The 20,070-nt window shown below is 39.6% G+C and overlaps 1 protein-coding gene across 1 annotated transcript in view; it reads left to right on the top strand.

Moving 5' to 3' along the window:
* chchd6b (coiled-coil-helix-coiled-coil-helix domain containing 6b) overlaps positions 1-20,070 on the top strand; it is a 52,324-nt gene that overhangs the window by 12,797 nt on the left and 19,457 nt on the right. The window contains exons 5-6 of the mRNA XM_085406126.1: positions 6,985-7,068; positions 14,478-14,548. Coding sequence (XP_085262252.1) covers positions 6,985-7,068; positions 14,478-14,548 — 155 coding nt within the window. The remainder of the gene's footprint in view (positions 1-6,984; positions 7,069-14,477; positions 14,549-20,070) is intronic.

Below are 20,070 nucleotides of genomic sequence, written 5' to 3'. Positions count from 1 at the left end.
ACATTAGACTGTTAGGGCTGTCAACTCAAACCACATGAAAGATGGATAAAAACTTGTAGATTCACTATCTACAAAATACATTGATGAAATATGAAAATTCAGATTTTGGAATGGCAAGGTCAGATACTGTGGGATGACCAGAAGATGGCTGTTCAACTGAGACATGGAAGTAAGACTGAAGGAGGACTTTAGGGAGGAATGATCCAAATGTTTGTTCTGTAAGACTCAAAAGTACCAAAAAGCATCTAGTAAAATCAATGCAGCTGAAGAAGCAAATAACAAAAAAAAAATTCAAGTTTTTTCCAGAATTGGAAATGTCTGAAACAGTTTGATCAGACTTTAAATGAACCCTACCACTCCCCGCCATAAACTCCCTGTGATATCTGATTGCACACGTCTGAGAACAGCGCAGGTAATTGTCTGGAGAATTCACAGTGAGGAAGTGAACGTCACGTGTCCTGCCTCCTGCACAGACACTAACTTTGCCTTAGCCAAACGATTCAGTAGTAAGAAGAGCAACTTTAAAATTTGTTAAAGTTTAAATTTGAAATGTTGTTGGTACAGTTACCTGCAGTCTAATAATTAAGGAATATTCCTAAACTGTTGGCCTGATCTACATACAAACATAATCTGATCTGCAGACGGTTATAAACCAGCTGTATGTGTTTCTGTTAACTGAGGGATCACAGTGAATTCTATATGTATTGGCTTGATCTAGGTTCCCTGGGAATTAACCTTAGTCTAATTGGAATTCTTCTTTGGCTGTGTTATTGCTAGCTCAGTGGATTCAGACTCTTAATGTTCACATTGAGGCTGCTAACTGCTGGTCATCAGGGAGCTCGGAGCTGGAAAACAATGAGTGGATGCGTCTGAAATGCTATGTGGGCTATGGCCCATGAACTGCACCAAACTGCTTGGGTGTGAGTTTGTCTGCATTTGTATCACAACAAGCCCCTTCACCTATCTTCTAAGTCTTTCATCTATGGAAATGGGACCGCCACACTCCTGTGAGCACTGCTGGGGTCTACATACACACAGCACAAACACAGTCACATTCAGACACATACTTGGTTTAGGGCCAGCCATTGAAGAGCAGGGAGGTTAAACAGCTGGCATCGGCTGTATCCGTTACACGGATTACCAAACACACACATGCATTCTGCCGCAACTGGCTTTGTGAGTTCACCTCATTTAACTGAATGGTGTCTTTATGAGGCATAGCAACATTCGAGCCACCTACTGCTCTAGTCTGGCCCTTTCTGTCCCGTGTCTAATGCCAGACTGGCGGTACTTGGTAGCACTTCAAATTCCTTAACAGAATGTTTTTGATTTGGTGATATTCAAGAATATGCCGTATTATAAGATTTTATTATGGTAGTAAAGACTCGTATTGAGGCTTATAAATGATCATATAAATACAGCTGGTGAACAGCTAGTCTTGGCTGGCCTACTAAGAGGTTTTAAAGCAAACAGTAATCATACACATGTATAATTGCAATTGAACTGTTATTGTTAAAACTAAAAGTTGAGGCTTAAACTAACAGTAAATAATCTGTAGGTTTTTTTTGGGTTTTTTTTTGTTTTGTTTTTTGTTGTTGTTGTTGTTGTGGGTTTTTTGTTTTTTTTTTTTGTGTGTGTGTGTGTGTGTGTGTGTGTGTGTGTGTGTGTGTGTGTGTGTGTGTGTTTTTTTTTTTTTTTTTTTTTTTTTTTTTTTTTTTTTTTTTTTTTAAAGCCAGAGAGACTTCTCAGTCTCTGAAGAAGTCACTTACCTGGATTATTGAGCATAAGAACAGGATATACACATGGTCCATTTTTGCATACTTTGTCTACCAACTCTATGTTGTGGTTTCTACTTTTTTACACTCTTTTAAAAGTGTAAAGATAATCTCTTCTCTCTCAACTGAAGAAAAAAATCAAGGCACATCATGAGATACAAGGCAGTGAAGTGAAACAGGGCATATAGGTGGTCAGGACAGGGTAGTGAGGACCGTGAGACTTGTTTCGATCCAAAAACATGTATGAAGATTTTGACACTTGTGATATAAAGTTACTTGGTTAGAGAGTCCATGTTGCAATATACTGGATGTATTATGAGTGCTATGAGTAAATGAAATGTGCCATATAAATAAACTTGCCATCGTTTGAAGGCTAGAATGACATCTCGGGTGACATTTTATATCTGGCAAATTAAGTTTAAATCTTAACCACTTGCTCTGCAGTGTGATGTATTAACCTTGTTCTGTCCTTGATCCTTTTCATTTCTTTCTTCTCTTGCTTTTTGCTACTTTCATTCGCCCCCTTTCTTTATATATCTCTACCTCACCTTCCTTCACTCTCATAATATACTTGTTGGTTGTTTGCTCTTCCTCTTTGTCTCTTTAACCATCTACTCCAACCCCGTGCCTTTCTTATATCCTCTACTGTCTAACTAACTCCTGCTCCTTCTCTCCCTCCCAGCCTGCAGATTTGGATGCCTGGGTAAGCAACACCACCATCGCTAGTGCCTGCTTCTTTTCTCTTTTTTTTTTTTTTTTTAATCACGTTGGTTTTTTTCTTGCTCTTCCCTTCTTGCTCTCTCTCCTCTCACTCTCTCTCCTCTATTCAAATGTCATGTTTTCATTGTGCATTAAAGCGAAGCTGTGAGTATGCTGCCGCCACCATTCCACACAACAACACTTTGGGAGGTATTCAGCTAGAAAATTACACATCATCTGTGCTGCTGGCAGAGGTGATTTTACTCACAAACACATATATACACTCACATCCCTTAAGCGTCAGTGTAGAAAGGGAAAGCTCTGTGAGCACAGTATAGGGATTTACAGATGTGTTCCTTGGGAATACATGCGACTGTTAAGTTAGGATGAGATTAGATTAGATTACAATAAATGTGATGTCACTCAGCGTAAGAGTGTGCGTCTGCATGGTTGTACCCACCATATCAGCAAAAAGCAGGGAAGATCAGTAGATCAGTCAGGGAAGATGTTGTTGTTCCATCTGATCTATATCGCTCTCGCTAATGCACAACTCAGTACAGTAATCAGTCATCATTACACCATCACAGTGTGTGTGTGTGTGTGTGTGTGTGTGTGTGTGTGTGTGTGTGTGTAATACAGTCTTTCTGTTTCAGTTCTCTATAAATCCAGGGCCCATGGTTGCCTTTTGCTGCGGCACCCGCAGCCACTTACATTGTGTTCATGCACCATGTCGTGTTCATACTGTTGTAGCACTGCTTCACTCATTACCCATATTGGTTAGATATAATTTGCATTCATAAATGCCCTTCATGAACACTAATTGGCATTCATTTTTAAAATGTAGACACACATACACATACCGTACGTTCACCTTTATAGATTACAGGTAGAGAGAATTCAACCATCTCATGCACAGCGTGCTCGTTTAGCTAACTCTTCTAAGGCTGATGCAACTTGACTATCTATATGCAATTAAGATTTTGCAGCTGTTTGGGTTTTTTAACTGCTGCATGATGAAACCTTTAACATATGTATGTAAACACTTGGGTCCTCAACCAGCTGGCAGGGTTTTTGGAGCAACAGTTGAATTTAAGCTCACCTTAGTTTTATTACTGTATAATGCCTGTGTTCTGAATATCATGTTCTCATAGAAAGAGCACCGTACCTTTTTATTGCTAAATGAGTCAGTGACTGTCCAAGCAAAACACTTTCTTGCTTTTATGTTCCAGGCCATGTTTGTTTATTCAATTCACTGTATCTTTCTTTTTCCATTTTAAATGTTGTGATCAGAGGTTCTTAAATTGGCTCAGTGAATAACATCCAGTAATATCACACACTGAGCTCAAGGCATGGCTAAACAACCCTGATCTGTAGTGTGCCTGCGTGACATTTGTGACATTGCTTCCTTACTTGCACAGTCCTTTTTCTTGCTTTTGTCACTTGTCTTTACACCTTTGCTACAGTTAACCACTGTATCTTCTTTTAAGATTATTTGAATCAGTATTTCTTATAAAGAAGTTATTTTCTGTCCTTTTTTTTTGTAATATGAAATAATATCGACTCACTTTAAATTCTCAAGTAGTTAAAAGAAGGTGACTCCATAACAGTTCTCCTTTACAACAAGCATTTTCTTTGCAGCCACCATGCATGGGTATTTCTGACTTAAAGCTGATTTAAAGCTCATTTTCAGTGTATCTTTTTGACGTCTGCCTCCTGTCCTCCTCTGCTTGCATGCTGCTACGTCATGGCCCAAACTATGGGTCTTCCTACAGCCAATCTGCCACCTCGCTGCCTGTCAAAACTTGGCTAAAGCCATTCACCTCATCTTAACGCCAGCGACGCCATGTCAGCCCCTGCCACAGCTGTCCCAGTCTCATGCTACCTGAATAGTTTTGTAAGTTTTGTTACAATGCATGGACATAACCTTAAATAGCTGTTTTGTTGTTAATTGTTGTGTGTTACTTTGTGATGTAGATGTGTATAATCATAGACTTTCATCAAACTATATAAATAAAGTAGTGTATAGATAAGAACACATACATGTTCCTGGAAAAATACATAACTATAAACTTGTGAAGGATACTTAGAAAGTTCTCCTTGTGCTATCTGTGTATCCCCCATATCTAAATGTGTTGTTAAAGGGCAGGTTTCTATGTTTTGTGTGCTCACTAGCAGTGAATAGATGAGTGCCTTTTGTAGTCTGGCTTGCATTTTCTTGGTAAAAATCTGGAAAGTGTAACTTAAAAAAGTGTTAGTGTTTTTTGCCTGTGGCTCTTTTGCTCCGGCAATTCTACAACTGTGCAATATTATATCAGTATTGAGTTCTATATATTAGATCAGTTATGTACTCAGATTATGATTGCACGGTGGGCAAAACAGTTCCAGTGCAGTTCCAGTGCTAGTGAAACTAGACTCTGCAAGTACTTCCAAATACTGTACTCTGTAGCTACAGTAACAAGTGGCATATATATGTTGTCTGTCTTATTATTTGACAGGATTATTTTGTGATTTAAAAACTATTATTTTGCATGATGGTTACTGTGAGTAACCGTGTATTCCTACTTTGATTTACAGTGGGTGGACTGTGTAGTCAGAGTTGATATTTTGCTGTATTTTTCCAGTTCGGGGTTTTGCTGAAAGTCTTGAGGCTTTTAGCGCTACATTGCAGTCTTTAAATGAGCACACATTCAGTCCTAAATGGGTAAATGGCTTGTATTTGTATAGCGCTTTACTTAGTCCCTAAGGACCCCAAAGCGCTTCACACTACATTCAGTCATCCACCCATTCACACACAAAAATGCACAATACGATCCAAAATTGATGAGCCACACTTTATTTCTTTATTTTTTTCCAAAAAATGGGAAGCTGGTGCAGTGATTAATTGAAATTTGCAGTAATACTTGGAAATACAGTATATGAGTCAAAGAAAAAGGTGTTTTTACATTTTCAACAAGCTTGAAAGTCAATATTTGGTGTGACCACCTTTATTCTTCAAACTGTCTGAACTCTCTTACGCGGCTTTCTTGTCATTTCTTCAAGTAGTCTTTAGGAATAGTTCTTCAGACTTCTTGAAGGACATTCAAAGCTCTTCTTTGGATGTTTGCTGCCTTTTGTTCCATTCTCCCAAGATGTGCCACACTGCTTCACTTATGATTTTTATTATTTTATTGTGGGGCCTTTACCTTACAATATAAAGCACTTTCAGGTGACTCTTGTTGTGAATTGGTCCTATATAAATAGAATTGAATAATGTTGACTTTATGACTTTAGTGCATTGGCAGTGTGTTTGAGCTCATTTTATGCTGAAAATGAAGCAATCGCTAATCAGACACTTTGCAGATCTGAAGATGCTTTTCTGTGTTCAGAATTTGGACGAGATCCCTAACACCACTGGCTGAAATGCATCCCCAAACCATGTCTGTGTTTTACAGACTGCTCTACACACACTCTGTTGGACATCTCCTGACCTCAGCATACACAGTGACAACTATTTGAAACAAAAATCTGGATTCCTCACACTGTCAGACCTGTTGCCACTGATTTTCAGTCTAGTTCTTGTATATTTGGCAAACCTCTCTTTTCTTCCTGTTTTCCATCTTTAAGAATGGCTCCTTGGCAGCCACCTTTCCATTGAGACCATTTCTGATGAGACATCAGTGAGCAGTAGATGGATTAACCAAAGGTCCAAATGCATCACTCAGGACCTGTGTCAGGTCTTTGCTGGATTTTGTTTTCCTGTTTGTTAAGGACATGACTTTCAGATACTGTTCATCTGCTGTAGTTATTTCTTCAGGCCTTCTACTACATTTTGTTGTAGTTGTTGTTTTTCGCTCTGGTTTTGTCTTTTCTTGTCCTTTTTTCCTTTTTTAAGGATGCACCACCCACCATGCAAAAATATGCCAGGTTTTCAGCTCTTTGGAGCAAAAATACTATTTTTATGGCGATCAAGCTGTGTTATCATCAGTATATTTCATAGATTCAACTGGAACATTCTGCTAGTAACAAAGTGCCTAAAGATATAATTTAAAATTGGTTCTTTGCTGAGTTGTCTGTCATGTGTTGGCACAACTCTAGTTTTTCTTTTTAAGTTGGGTACCTTTTCACACTTGAATGATTCATAGATTACTGTTAAGTGACAAACAAGTCAGGTACAAGGACTGGACTGAAACTCAGTGAAAAAGAAGCCAATGTCCAAAGAAGAAATCTAAAAAGACTTTCAGAAACTTGGAGACCTGAGACCATTTAAAAATGACAAAGTCTGGCAACTTGGAAGCAAAACCTAAAGAAAGGTGCGTCTTGAATCATTTGCACACTATATGAAACCGGATCCCAAGACTACAATATTGATGTGACACAATAAACACTGACCAGTACCATCCAAGAATTTACACATGTATGTCATAAAACAAAGTGCTATGTCATTGACAGCTGGTCTTCACATGTCGTTTAAAAAGTGGTATACTACTTATTCTTATTCTTTTTCCCTTTCCTTTCTCCCTCTCTCTTGCAGGCCCGAAACCTGGAGATGAAAGAAAGGGAGCTTGCTACTATATCTAGCTTCTATAGGGAGCAATTGGAAATACTGGAGAAAAAGGTAAAAGCCATGTCCTTATCTCATAAACATGACTGCTATTGCATATCAATATTGGCAACACTAACATTAGTATACTGTTTAAAACAAGAAGCCAAAACTCACCTGAATGGCTTTTCCATTTGTCCACTGGTTCCCTTGTTTTTCTGCTTTGTTTCTCCCCTCTGGAGAGGTTCCCTGATGGGTTTGTTAGAAAGATACAAGAATTTACATTTTTTAGATGTATAACAGCCGATCTCACTAATGAGATGAAAAACATCCTGTAGACTTGGAATGAAAAGACAACTTCACATATAAGGAATATCAAAACAAATCCTTAAGTGAGATACAGTATTACTCACTCTCCATAGAGATTAACATCTTGGTGGAATACAAGACACTGTTTCCTGTCTTGGAAATGCCAAGCCCACGTACCAGTGTCGGAATATGAATGTAAATGAATTAAAAGTTTCAGCAGGCAGATAAGAGGCGTGACTTTCTGTTGATGTGCCTGCACTCAAGAGGTTCCTCAGATAGCTGGAGTTGCCTAATGCAATGCACTGTGCTTTTCTGTTTTCTCATCACTGTATACCTTTGTTTTGTTTTTTAGTGCTTTAAAGGAATTGTGTGTTGTTTTCCCTCTACCTAATTTGCTTTTGATATTGTGCACAGTAAAAATCACTGCAATGGTGGTTTGATAAAGCTTTCTTTCAAAGTACCCAGTAAACTTTGTGAGGAGTAAGGCTGCACTGGCGTAGGATTTTGGTTGATACTCTAAAGCATATGCAGATGCTGCAAGGACTGAAAGTAAATTTAGAAAGAACAATTCCAAATTAACACCGATGATAAAGTATAATGAAAAATTATGAATAATTAAATGTAAAGGAAACAGGGTTTGAATGGATGAGTGAATTTCTTTTCTGTTCATTATCTTTGTCATGTTTAATTTGACTGCTCATTTTAAACATGACAAAAGTTTTAAATAATCTCATGTGAGCCAAAAGGTCAGGCTGCTGTAAACGTTCGGCTTCCATCAGTGTTTTCAACTCTTGGATCTGTTTGATGCCAAAAAGAGAGATTTCCCTGGCCGTCTCTTGGCTGTGGGCAAAGCAACCTCACCCACATGTTCTGTCTGACTCAACAATTTGCTCTGCACAGGAAATGTATAATCAAACGTAGACGAATAGCAAACGTTTGATCATAAAGCAAGCTAGGGGGCGGCTCTGGCACAGAGGGTTGAGTGGGTCATCTACTAATTGGACAGTCAGTAGTTTGAGCCCCGAATCCCCCAGTCTGCATGTCAAAGTATCCTTGGGCAAGATGCATCCATCAGAGTGCGTCTAAATGTTGGGCAAAAGGCCTTAGGCATAGGAAAAAGCATTTTTATTAGTGGGTGCGTGGATGGGTAAATGAAGCTTTGTAGGAGTGCTCAGAATAAAAAAATTCCAATATTGTTTAAGCAATCATAAAAATCAAAGCAAAATATTGAATTTGCTTTATTTGTATTGTAGTTGTAAACATTTAAAGTAAGAGTCCCTATAAATAAAATGTGCAGTGAGATAATAGTCAATGTTATAGCACATTTCCCATATGTGCACTTATTAACAGGGACATAAATAGACATAGTTTCATACAGCTTACGATTGAAAGATTAAGTCCATCATTATGTTCCACATTAAGCAAGTGATTAGTGTTAACTTTGCTATTGATGTTTTTGCTGTCCACTTCCATTTTCCAGATCTTATATCAGCTCCGACATCTAATTGAGGGACGGCTAATTCCAATAAAGAAGAGCAAAACTTTTTTTCTTTGTCTGCAGCTTGTTTACAAAAGCTCTTTGTCAGAAAACGATGACGTAAATACCCACAAGCACCTGCTTCCGCCTGGAGGCAATGAGGAGAACTCATAGAAAGTTGGCCTCAAAGAAACGGTAGCTAAATCAGCTTTTTTCAGACAGTTCATGAACTAAGGCCCAGTATAAGATAAGGGTTTTTCTGAAATGTGAATACTATAGTGTTACCATAGTAGACTAAAAAAGAAAGATGGAACTGGAAATTAGTCCAATAAACTTTAAGGTTACATTGACATAACCTGATAGCAAAATACACAATGGAAATACACAAGGAAATGAAAAGGTATCCGGTAGATGCAAATAACCTTACTCCAGTTTCCCTTCCCTTCATCAGTCCCGTTTCCCTCCTTAAATCCCAGCTTTCCCTCAGGTATTTGGTAGACACTCCTGGGGTCTTGACTCCCTTTCTGCGCCTCTACTCAGTCTCTCCCTCCCTGTAGCAAGACCCATCGGGCAGAGGGTTACTTTATCTACTCCCTAACACTCGCCTCCTTTAGGCCTGTGAGAAAACCTTTTACATAGGCAAGTTAAATGGGAGGGCCCCTGCACTCCGTGCAGCAAGCAACACGCGGTGCAATACTTGACGGAAGAGACTGATTGGCAGAAGAGTGCAGGATGGTCTATCTTTCTCCGCTTGCTGCTGCAGTCCCGTTTTCTATCTTTTTTATTTCGCCCCTCACTTGCACACAGCTGACCTGCATTTGAATGAGGAAGCTAAAAAGCAGGGTACTGAGAGGGAGAGATAAAGAGGCTATATGGACTGTGCATTAAACAGACAGTCTATCCTGAGCCGGCATCCACCCTCCTCCTCCTTTTTCTTCATTTTCCAGTCTAGCACTCCATTCATCCAGTTCTCCTTTCAAGCTTCCTCTCCATTTCCTTTGCTATCTTTTTTCTTTTCACTCGCTCATACCTGGTGCAAATTCCAGTGGGGCTGAAATAAATGGCCACTTAAAAGTTGAATTGTGACTGACACAGGTTATATACATAAATGCAAAGCACAGGCTGAAACAGTAATGTGTCTCACTTGTGACACAACTGATTCAATCAAGTCTTTAAATGGCTTTCCATACTTTAGCCTTTGTACATTCTGTGAAGACATGTCAAATGTTAGAACTGAGAAATGTTATCAGTAACAGGATTGGGTATTGTTGCAGCTCAATGTAAAACAGAGAAATTGAAAAGAATCCAGCCTGTTATCGGCACACAGTTCAAAAAGCTATTATCCGCGATTGTATGGAGGTCCATTAGTACGCATGGCATGGGTAACTCGTGCACCCAAGGAGCAATTCTTGAGCTGCTTTCTCTTTTAGCATGACAGATGCAACAGGCATGATTTCAAATGCAAATTTCAGATTTAAATTTGGCTGATGCACAGCAGACTGACAATCTTCAGACCCGGCTAGGTCTGCAGGGCTTTATTTATTGGTTCATTGTATTATTTATCTCTAATTTTATTTTACATTGCAAATGGAGTTAGCCAAAGGTTGGAAAGGCTGTAAAAAAAATAAAAATAAAATAAAATAAAGGACAATCCACTGGTAATCTGTGTGTGGCGTTCCACTGAATCAACATTTTACTTTGGCTTAGCGTCAGATTTTTCTAACAGGTTAATAATGGTGTATATAACTGTGCGCACACTGTGTGTGTGCCAGTGTGAGAATACACACAAGCAAGCTCTAGTGTCCAGTTTGCCTTAGGGATGAATGATGATAACAGGCTGTAATGTTTGTCTAAGGGCTGCGGAGACTGTTTGAATTCACTCCTGACACGAATGTGAAAACGGTGTGTGCATGTTTGTGTGCAGGAGTTTGTAGATTTGTGGGCTCTGACAGGTTTGCGCGCATGCTGTCATATCAGAAATAATTGTGGACAATCCATTGCACAACTTCCACACATACATGTTGTGTATATACAAAACAACACACAAACGCTGCAACGCCGGCTGAACATACCAGTGCATCTTCTAATTCTGCTCCTTCCCAAATCTCCTTCCCTCCTCCTCTATTTTTTGGATGCCTCCCTAATCTCTCAACAGTGTAGAGGTAGTGTATATCTGTCTTCCTGTGGAAATATACCCTGTGACTCTGTAAACAAGCCTCACTTTAAAATTCACCTCTTTTAATCCCTTCTACCCCCCCTTTTGTCGACTGCTTCCTCAAAAAGAAAATTAATCCTCCTCCGTCCAAGCACGGCGCATGAAACAACCCCTCCCTCGAAATCCTGACATCAGCCCATCTCAGTCCACAGCTCCTGGAGGGTGTTCAGACAAGTGTACGCTCAAGGATCATCTGAACACAACAATTCAAGTAGAAACACAGATTTAGTCACACACCTGCATGTATGCAAGCTAATACACAACCACTAATCCCCTCCGTGAACCTTTCCAGCAACCCCAAAACCTTGCCTTCCCCCACTGAGGGCTGTCATCCCCTCTTTCTGCTTCTCCATATAGGGCTTTTGTCCCCATGGGTGGAAATGACTTGGAAGATCTCAGTGTGTGTATGCCAGTGATAGAGCTACCTCCTCTCTGTAGTCACGAGAGCTGAGCTAGGGCTATTCCTTGGGGTTTGTTCTTGATTAGACACAAAATAACGTGTGTGTGTGTGTGTGTGTGTGTGTGTGTGTGTGTGTGTGTGTGTGTGTATATATACACAACCACTGAACAGCATCACAGCCCCCCAAAGTTTCTGTTGGATTAGCTGTACCTGCCTAGCTTATTCACATATGTTGATTCTCTTGGTTTTTCCTTTGGTTTGTGTGGAGAAAAACAGACAAGATGTTCAAATGAAGCATGAAAGGCTCCAAATTGGAAAATTCCTGACAATCTCTGAAGAGCACACAGTTTGCAGGGGTAAAATATAGTGTTTCAAAGTATGTTTTACAAGCAGTGACGGCATAAATAGTGAAAAAGTTTGTTTTCATTGCAGGTTTCTGTGATTTTTTTATTTTATTTTATTTTTTTTATTTATTTTTTTGCATCACTCAGTCACCTATCAACCACTGCCTTACCTCTCTGAAACCTTTTAAGATCGAGCTTTCGTTTAGGATTTGCCAAAAAATGACCCCTTTTGACAGCAAACATTTCGACACAGTCTGTATTTATAAAACAGGCATATTAAAGTCTGCAGTCCCTTTAAGGAAGGTCCTGCTATTGTGCATCTGTTTTATTGAGTTGACTTGGACACTTGATGGAGATGAGCTCTACCAGTGCTGTCCTCACTGTTACAAGTTAAAATGTTTGCTACAAAAAAGGTTCATTGTCAGCAACAAGTTCACTTTACCTTTAAACCATCTACTTGCTGCTTCTCTTTCTGGTGCCCAGCTCTCTTTGTCCTGCATAATCAGAGGCACCCATGGGTGCTGTCCCCTGTGGAGACATCATTTTTTTTATTTTTTTTTTTTATCTTGGCTCAAACACTTGATGTCCCACAAGGGAACCATAAACTTTCAAGTTTCAGCTCAGCCTTCCTCGGAGTCTGTCCATTGAGCCCATTGACCTGAGGCTAAGGGCTAAGCCACTAATGGGAGACTAAGTTCTTACCACAATATTCCCAAAGGGTGAACCAAAGTAGTAGCTTCACTCCAGCAAAAAATGAGTCTTTAATGTCCATGAATTCAGGGACTGGTTGCTAGTACTGTCAGATTATGGCATTTATTAGTGATGGTTTATGCTTAGTAGATTAATAAAACATCTGAGCAGAAGTTCAGAGGTCTGAAAATGTCTCTTCTTTCAAAAGTACAGGATGGTGGTATGAAATATGCTTGACTTGAAACCTTTGAGTTGGAGTTATTACTCCCCCATCCCTGTCAAGGTATGGTATTTAAACCTAGTCATATACTGGCAAAGGAGAGACATGGCGACAAGAGGAGTCTAATCCTGAGTTCTGTCCTGGATAATCCAATATAGCACAGCTAGGAAGCATAATTGGCAGTCATACACCTGGGGATGTTTGGCATTTTCACATTTTGAGTTATTGTGCAGCCCAAACATAAACTCAGGCAGATAGGGGAGGTAAAGTGTAGCTACATTTACATTAGCATGTTTATGCACCTCTGCATTGTCCACATTTCTGTCTTAGCGACTGTTAGGTGTGTTTGAAAATGTTGTGGTTGGAAAAGGAAATTTATGTGCTGAATTGATTTATTATCATATTTATAATGGATCTTTTTGAATCCCATATAAAAGGTGATTCTTGTCTAAATCTGGTGCCTACAGCTTCACTACTTCATCAAAGTTGGTGCTGATTTGAAATATCCTCCTCCTTACAAGACTTATGACTCCTTTTTTCCATCTTTTCTTTAAAGAACAGGGATGAAGATAATGGAGAAGCAGATTATTACACCGTAGTGAATACTAAAAGATAGGATTAAGGAAAAGATGCCTATGACATTACTTGATTCAGTTCCAACACCAGACATTCAGATCAGAAATTGCATGTCTGCACATCAGCTTGAAATAATGAGATGAGAAAATGACTAGGGGGCACTGGAGGAGTAGAGGACTAGGGATTGTGGGGGAGGTTTGTGTTTGATCCCATCTCTTCTCTACTCCATCACTTCAATTATCTTCCTCTCCTATCACCCAGTCTTTTGGGAATATGGGGAATAATTAAGTAAAAGCCGGAGCACCGCGGTTATTGGTTTAAAATGGCGATTACTGCTCACTGAATGCGTACGAGAGGTTTGGCTACAGAGATTTGCTTTGTGTTTGGGGTATTCTAGACAAACTGTATTTCAGAGGTTTCGACGCAAAGCCTGCCAGGTGATCCTACGTCTTACTGAGATGATGATTTTAAATGTACTCGAGACTTTTTCCCACACAAGCACACACGGGAAAGTTCCTCAACATAACTGATAGAGGTCCATATAAGTATGCAGATATCCAGTCATTTAACAGATTGTATATTAACAGCTGCCTGGTTCGAAGGAATGTGTGTGTCCATTTGAATCCCTGTGAAAACAGAGCAGGAAGATGTGCATAAAACGTGTGTGAAAGGCAACTTGGGGTTGTTTTCTATTAACTTTCTGCTATTTCCTGCTCATTTAGACCACGATGCTGTACAGTTAGCACTGTGACCACTGATTACAAAGGCGTACTCTATGCGACCTGGCTCTAGTTACAAGATCAATTTGTGATGTAACTTTATTTAAATGCCACAGTTTGTCACATGAGAGAAAGAAAAACACGAAGTACTAACAGACTATCAACATTCAGATTTGTAAGCAGGCTGTAAAATTCAAAGGTCACTAATTTAATGAATGTGACATTTTCCAATGTTGTTTTATGCATTTTTCTTATCGTTGCTGGCTTTTAAAGCTTGTACTAAATTGGAAAAGGTAGTTGTAATTGTGGTAAAATTATGTAGATTATAATTCATGGCACTTGATTTGGGGACTTTAATGTAGTCTGTTTTGATTTTTCTGTTTTGTAATTGTGTGATCTGAACATTAAGTTATACTAAGCCTTGGAAACAAGTTCTAGTATCATTAAATGCAGCCTCCGTAGAAGCTTTTTTTTGAGCCATGAAACACTGTTGAATTCATTCTCGTATTTCTTACTTTGTCTATTTGCCTGCAGAGTTTTGAAAACTACAAGGAGACGGCTGAACAGTACAACCAGGCAGCTACTAAAGCTGAGGCTCGAATCCGGTAAATATTCTGTATTATCTTTGTAACACTATGTTTTGGTCAAAGAACCTGCTACACTGCTACTTGCTTGCTTACTCAGTATTTATTTTTCACTCATTTCATTTCTAGATTGTTTTTTGCTATTTTGCATCAGGTTTTTTTTTTTAAATACACCTTTAAATGATCTACTGAGATTCACATCTGATTTCTTTGCTCTATGCTAGCCCTCCAAATTTAAATGGAAGATGCACTGGGAAGTTGTCAGAAAGCAGATGTGCTTGTGTAAAGGTGTAAAGGCTATTTGCGACATTGGTATGCTGTTAATGTGAACACTAGACTCCCTGCTGCTTGGCACTTATCCACACATAGTGGAGAGGCTGGGTGATAATTTGCTATTATCACTTCATGTTGCCTCCATAATATTATTGTGACAAAAAATCTCTAATTACCATATCAATTGATATTCCTCTCTTGATAATAAGGTAATGTTTCCTGTTTTAAAATACGTGGGAATATACATGGATTTTTTTAAATTAAAAAAATGGATCCTTAATTTTGTATTAGCTTTAAATCACAGGCCATTTTTACCATTTTACCTTTACGATGGATGAATATCAGAACAAAACAATGTCTAGATATTGCTGTGAGATGTTGTCTTTACTTTTCAGTTCTAGATTTGGCACAGTGAATAAAGTAAACATATCTTTTCATACCTTTTATGTTTGCTTTTCTTGCCTTTGTTTAAGCTTCTCGGTTGTTTCTTTGAAATCTCACTTTCATGTGTTACTGTACTGTGAAAAAATACAACTGAATTTCTTTTTCTTTTTGGGCTGCATCTAACACTGAATTTTCATAATCAAATGAAGATGGGAATATTTAGCGTGGTACAAAGTTAATTCTGAGGCCCTGGGACCATTGGAGAGTGGCTAGGGGGGAAAAAATCACTGTTAATCCAGACAGGCGCACACATTATCCTCAAAGCTTTTAGGAGTTGTTCTCTGATCTGATGGTCTACAAGTAGAGCTGTTTGGAAGCAGGAGTCCTTCACATGAATAGAATTCCAGTTTGAATTATTTGAAGGCATTTAAATGTTGAAGATTACACATGTTTCTACTATGAATACCTGACTGATGTGTAGATTTGTACAATGACATAGGCTCATTTCCACTTGCAACTGTTAGGTATGGGGTTAGACTCCCGTTTGCCTTCAAAACTGACTTAGTCCTTCATGGCATAGATTCAACAAGGTGCTGGAAACATTCCTCAAAGATTTTGGTCCATATTGACAGCGTCAGTCATATCATGCATATGCTGCAGATTTATTGGCTACGCATCCATGATTCAAATCTCGCGTTCAACCACATCCCAAAGGTGCTCTATTGGATTAAGTACAGTGATCTTATTGTTATGTTCAAGAAACCAGTTTGAGATGGTCTGAGCTTTGTGACATGTGTTACCTGCCGGAAGCAGTCACCAGAGGATGTGTGCACGGTGGTCATAAAAAGGGGTCAACAATAATACTCAAGTAGGTTGTGGCATTTAAACAATGCTCAGCTACTAGGAAACCTAACGAAAATATCTTCCCACCATTAAACTAACAACAGCAACCTGAATTATACCAGTTTAATGGTATGTTTTCAAGTAGTGTAGGAGATCAATCAGTGTTTTTGAATCTTTTGTAACCTGGATTTGTAGCCTCAATTTACCAGTTGTCAGCTGACAGGAGTGGCACCCAGTGTGGTCTTCTGGTGCTGTACCTCATCTGCTTCACGGTTGTGATGGGTTGTGGATTTAGAGATGCTCTTCGGAAGATGTTGGTTGTCAGACGTGTTTTGTTTTGTTGTGTTTTTAGTTACTGTTGCCCTTCTGTTAGCTATAAGCAGTCTGGCCATTATCCTCTGACCTCTGACACAAAACATTTTGGTCCACAGAACAGAAACTCCCTGGTAATATTCTCTTTTTTAGATCAACCCTAGAAATGGTTGTGCAAGAAAATCCAGGTTGATCAGCAGTTTCTGAAATACTCAGACCAGGCTGTCTGGCACCAACAGCTATGTCAAATTCAAAGTCTCTTAAATCACCTTTCTTCCTCATTCATTCAAACTTTAACAGGTCATCCTGCCTGCCTGCCTGCCTGCCTACATGCATTGACTTGCTGACGACTATCTGATGAGATATTTGCGTTAATCGGCAGTCAAGCAGATGTACCTAAAAAGTTGCCAGTGAATGTATTTATCTACAATATCAGAAACATCTACTCTGTTTCATCACAGCTTCTTCTGCATATGTGCAGATCAATGGATTGCGTCTGCTGGAGAGATTTCCCAAAGCAGATATTTATAATGCATTCCATAAATGAAGAGCCTAATCAGCGGGTCCCTCCAGCCTGACGCTTCCATCGGTTTTTCAATCTCATTTCTAATTTATCTCACTCTGGCTAATTAGACATTTGTGTTAACAAGCAGTTCAACAGGTATACCCAGCAAAGTGGCTGATAAGTGTGCATTAATGTAGCACATTGGAACTTCTCTGTCCGCACACGTTTTTGTTTTTGTGGTGGGGGGATGGGATCGTGACGGTCTCTAATAGCCACCAGCCTGGTCTGCTCCAAGGCAAACAGAAATGCTGTGACTTTGCTAGACACAGTGGTGCTCTCCTGGGACAACAGTGATTTCAGTCCTGTCAAAAAAATCATGTCAGTTTGATTCAACACTGAGCCGCCACCACCACCACACCTGCACTGCCAGAGCATCTGAGCATTTCTAATTTATGCCCCTCCATAATACTTGTTCTCACTTCTTTCCAATTTTTTGTCAGAGAGCTGTTTTCCTTTTGGTTTCCATTAACACATACTTTTCGGTCTGTACCCTGATGTCTTTTTGTACATAATTATAATAAACGTGTAAAAACGGACCATTAACAAGACAAAATTGTAATTTAGGAGGTGCCAGTATCAGGGTTTTACAGAAGCAGTGCTAAAATGATAACCCTACTACAGAACAGTTCAAGTCTTTGAACTGTTCTGTAATAAGTTGGTTTTATTATTGAGTAAACATTCTTTCTTCTTCCACTTTGTTTCCAGTGTGCACATACTTAATGATTACTATCATTTAATGGATCAGTCTGAAACCTGGAACCTGGATAGTAAAGGTAGAGCAAGTTTGTGACGAAAGTCATTAGTGGGTGGTTGGTTAGTGTAATGGCACCAAACCTTCTACAGTGTTGTTTGTATTTGAATGCAGCTGTCATTTCCTACATTGAAAATTATTTATTTGTCATCATTGTCACCATTTTCTGTTACCTTGAAGAGAAAATATTCAAATTTCCATCTCCTTTACAATAATGTATTTCCATACAGCTTTTATACTTTACCTTTGTAGTACTAGTTGTTGTGTTTATTGTTACGTTGTATAGAGCAGTAGCACACAGTTTATTTCACTTTTAGAAACGGCAGAAAGAAAAAGTTGCTCGGTCTCTTTTCTGGCTTTGTACTGGCAGTGACCTCATCCACAACATTGCCATTTTCTTGCACCTGGTCCACTGAATTCAGCGGCAAACAATTCAAGTCTAAAATTTCGTCCAAATGATTACATTAGCAGGGATTTGCTATTGTCTACGGCTGCATGGAAGAGGTTAGGAGATCACTTCAGCACAAGTTTGCCAAAGGCATAGCATTTAGTCCCACCACAATGTGTTTCTATTGCTTTTTTTCAGTGCGGCACACAAACTTTCACTCCTTTTCCGCCTTTCTATCTCTGCCACCAATACAGGCACACTTTGTATTCAGGCAGCCATGTGCTCATCATGTTCTGTCAGCATTTGGGCAGTGTTTCATTGTGCTGTGGTCACGCTGTCGTTTCACACTACACTGACCACCCAGTAATTATTCTATTTACCCACCGCTGAAAGGAGGGGCGAGCACTCGGGGATTCAGCACTGTCTAACATGCTATGTAGTTACAATATGTCTTCTTTTCTTTTTTTCTTTCTTTTTTAGGGAAGGTCTGTGTCTCTGATTTAGCATCTCTCCATCTTATTGTAACAGTTTCCTAATTTTAAAATGAAGCCTGGATAGCTGACTCCTTAAAGTCTGTTTTAGTACAATTAATAGCAGAGCAGGACACCTGTGCACCGGATTGACCACATCAACTTTTCATCTCAATGCAGTTTAAACATAGATAGCCTCACATGGCTATAAAATGGACTGCAGTTTTTAGCACTTTTCATGTCTCTTTTTTAGCCCTTGAGGTTGCTACTTGATCACGAGTTATTTACCTACACTAGTAACCATGGCTACCTGATGGAAAGATTTGGGCGAACCACAGAGCCCTATAAATACACTTAGGGAGGCTGAAATCAGGAACAGTAGTCTAGAGAAGTTAAGAACACCACCATTTCCCTTGTTTATTGACTTGTTCAGCCGTACCATTTTTTTCTTTCTGGTTCTCAGCTTTGATTCTAGGAATGACCCCAAATAGTTTAAGTGCAAACGCTAATGCTAAAAGCAGCCTCTCAGACTTGAGGTGGCTACTTTCATAAAAGCAGAGCAAAAAGATGGAAGCCCCTGAGATGTTGACTGTAAAACATTATTCTCATGTGGCGACATAGCGAACGGTAAAATGTTATCCAGTGTCATCTTCTACTTGCTTTGCCCAACAACATGAGGTTATTTAGAGGAGTTAATCCATTAGCCTTGCCTTGGGGTATCTGACTACCCATATTCCCTCAAAATGCTTTTCTGTAGAGACCCACAACATTGCAGTCAAGCTTACCTTAAGATCTAAAAATCCATTAATCCTCTTAAAAAAAAACTTGTTACTCTCAAAGTGTTAGCAAAGACAGAACCTTTGCAAACCTCAGGTGGATGTCTGGATTCATCATAAAGTAACTGCTCACAGTTTGTAGTTAGAACAAACTCAGATGAAAGCATGCTTTTATCTACTTTATTGTGTGTGTGTGTGTGTGTGTGTGTGTGTGTGTGTGTGTGTGTGTGTGTGTGTGTGTGTGTGTGTGTGTGTGTGTGTGTGTGTGTGTGTGTGTGTGTGTGTGTGTGTGTGTGTGTGTGTGTGTCTGTCTGTCTGTCTTCCATGTCCAATTAATGAAACAGACAGGTAGCTTACTGTAAGGATCTCTGTGCCGTCCAAAGCAATAGACTGCTAGTCATTACACGAGACAGGACCTGTCGGCGCCTTGAACCTTGTAATCGGAAGGTTGCCGGTTCGAGCCCCGGCTCGGACAGTCTCGGTCGTTGTGTCCTTGGGCAAGACACTTCACCCGTTGCCTACTGGTGGTGGTCAGAGGGCCCGGTGGCGCCAGTGTCCGGCAGCCTCGCCTCTGTCAGTGCGCCCCAGGGTGGCTGTGGCTACAATGTAGCTTGCCATCACCAGTGTGTGAATGTGTGTGTGAATGGGTGGATGACTGGATATGTAAAGCGCTTTGGGGTCCTTAGGGACTAGTAAAAAAGCGCTATATAAATACAGGCCATTTACCATTTACCATTTGAACTGGCAGAGATTTACCATGAGGACAGAAGGCTGCAGTCAC

This window comes from Rhamphochromis longiceps, linkage group LG5, assembly GCF_057381845.1.
Source record: "Rhamphochromis longiceps isolate RC_006_pf linkage group LG5, R_longiceps_female_GT1.1, whole genome shotgun sequence".
Lineage (NCBI taxonomy): Eukaryota > Metazoa > Chordata > Actinopteri > Cichliformes > Cichlidae > Rhamphochromis > Rhamphochromis longiceps.
Note: the sequence above shows the minus strand (reverse complement) of the source record. Positions and strands in the feature narration are given on the sequence as shown.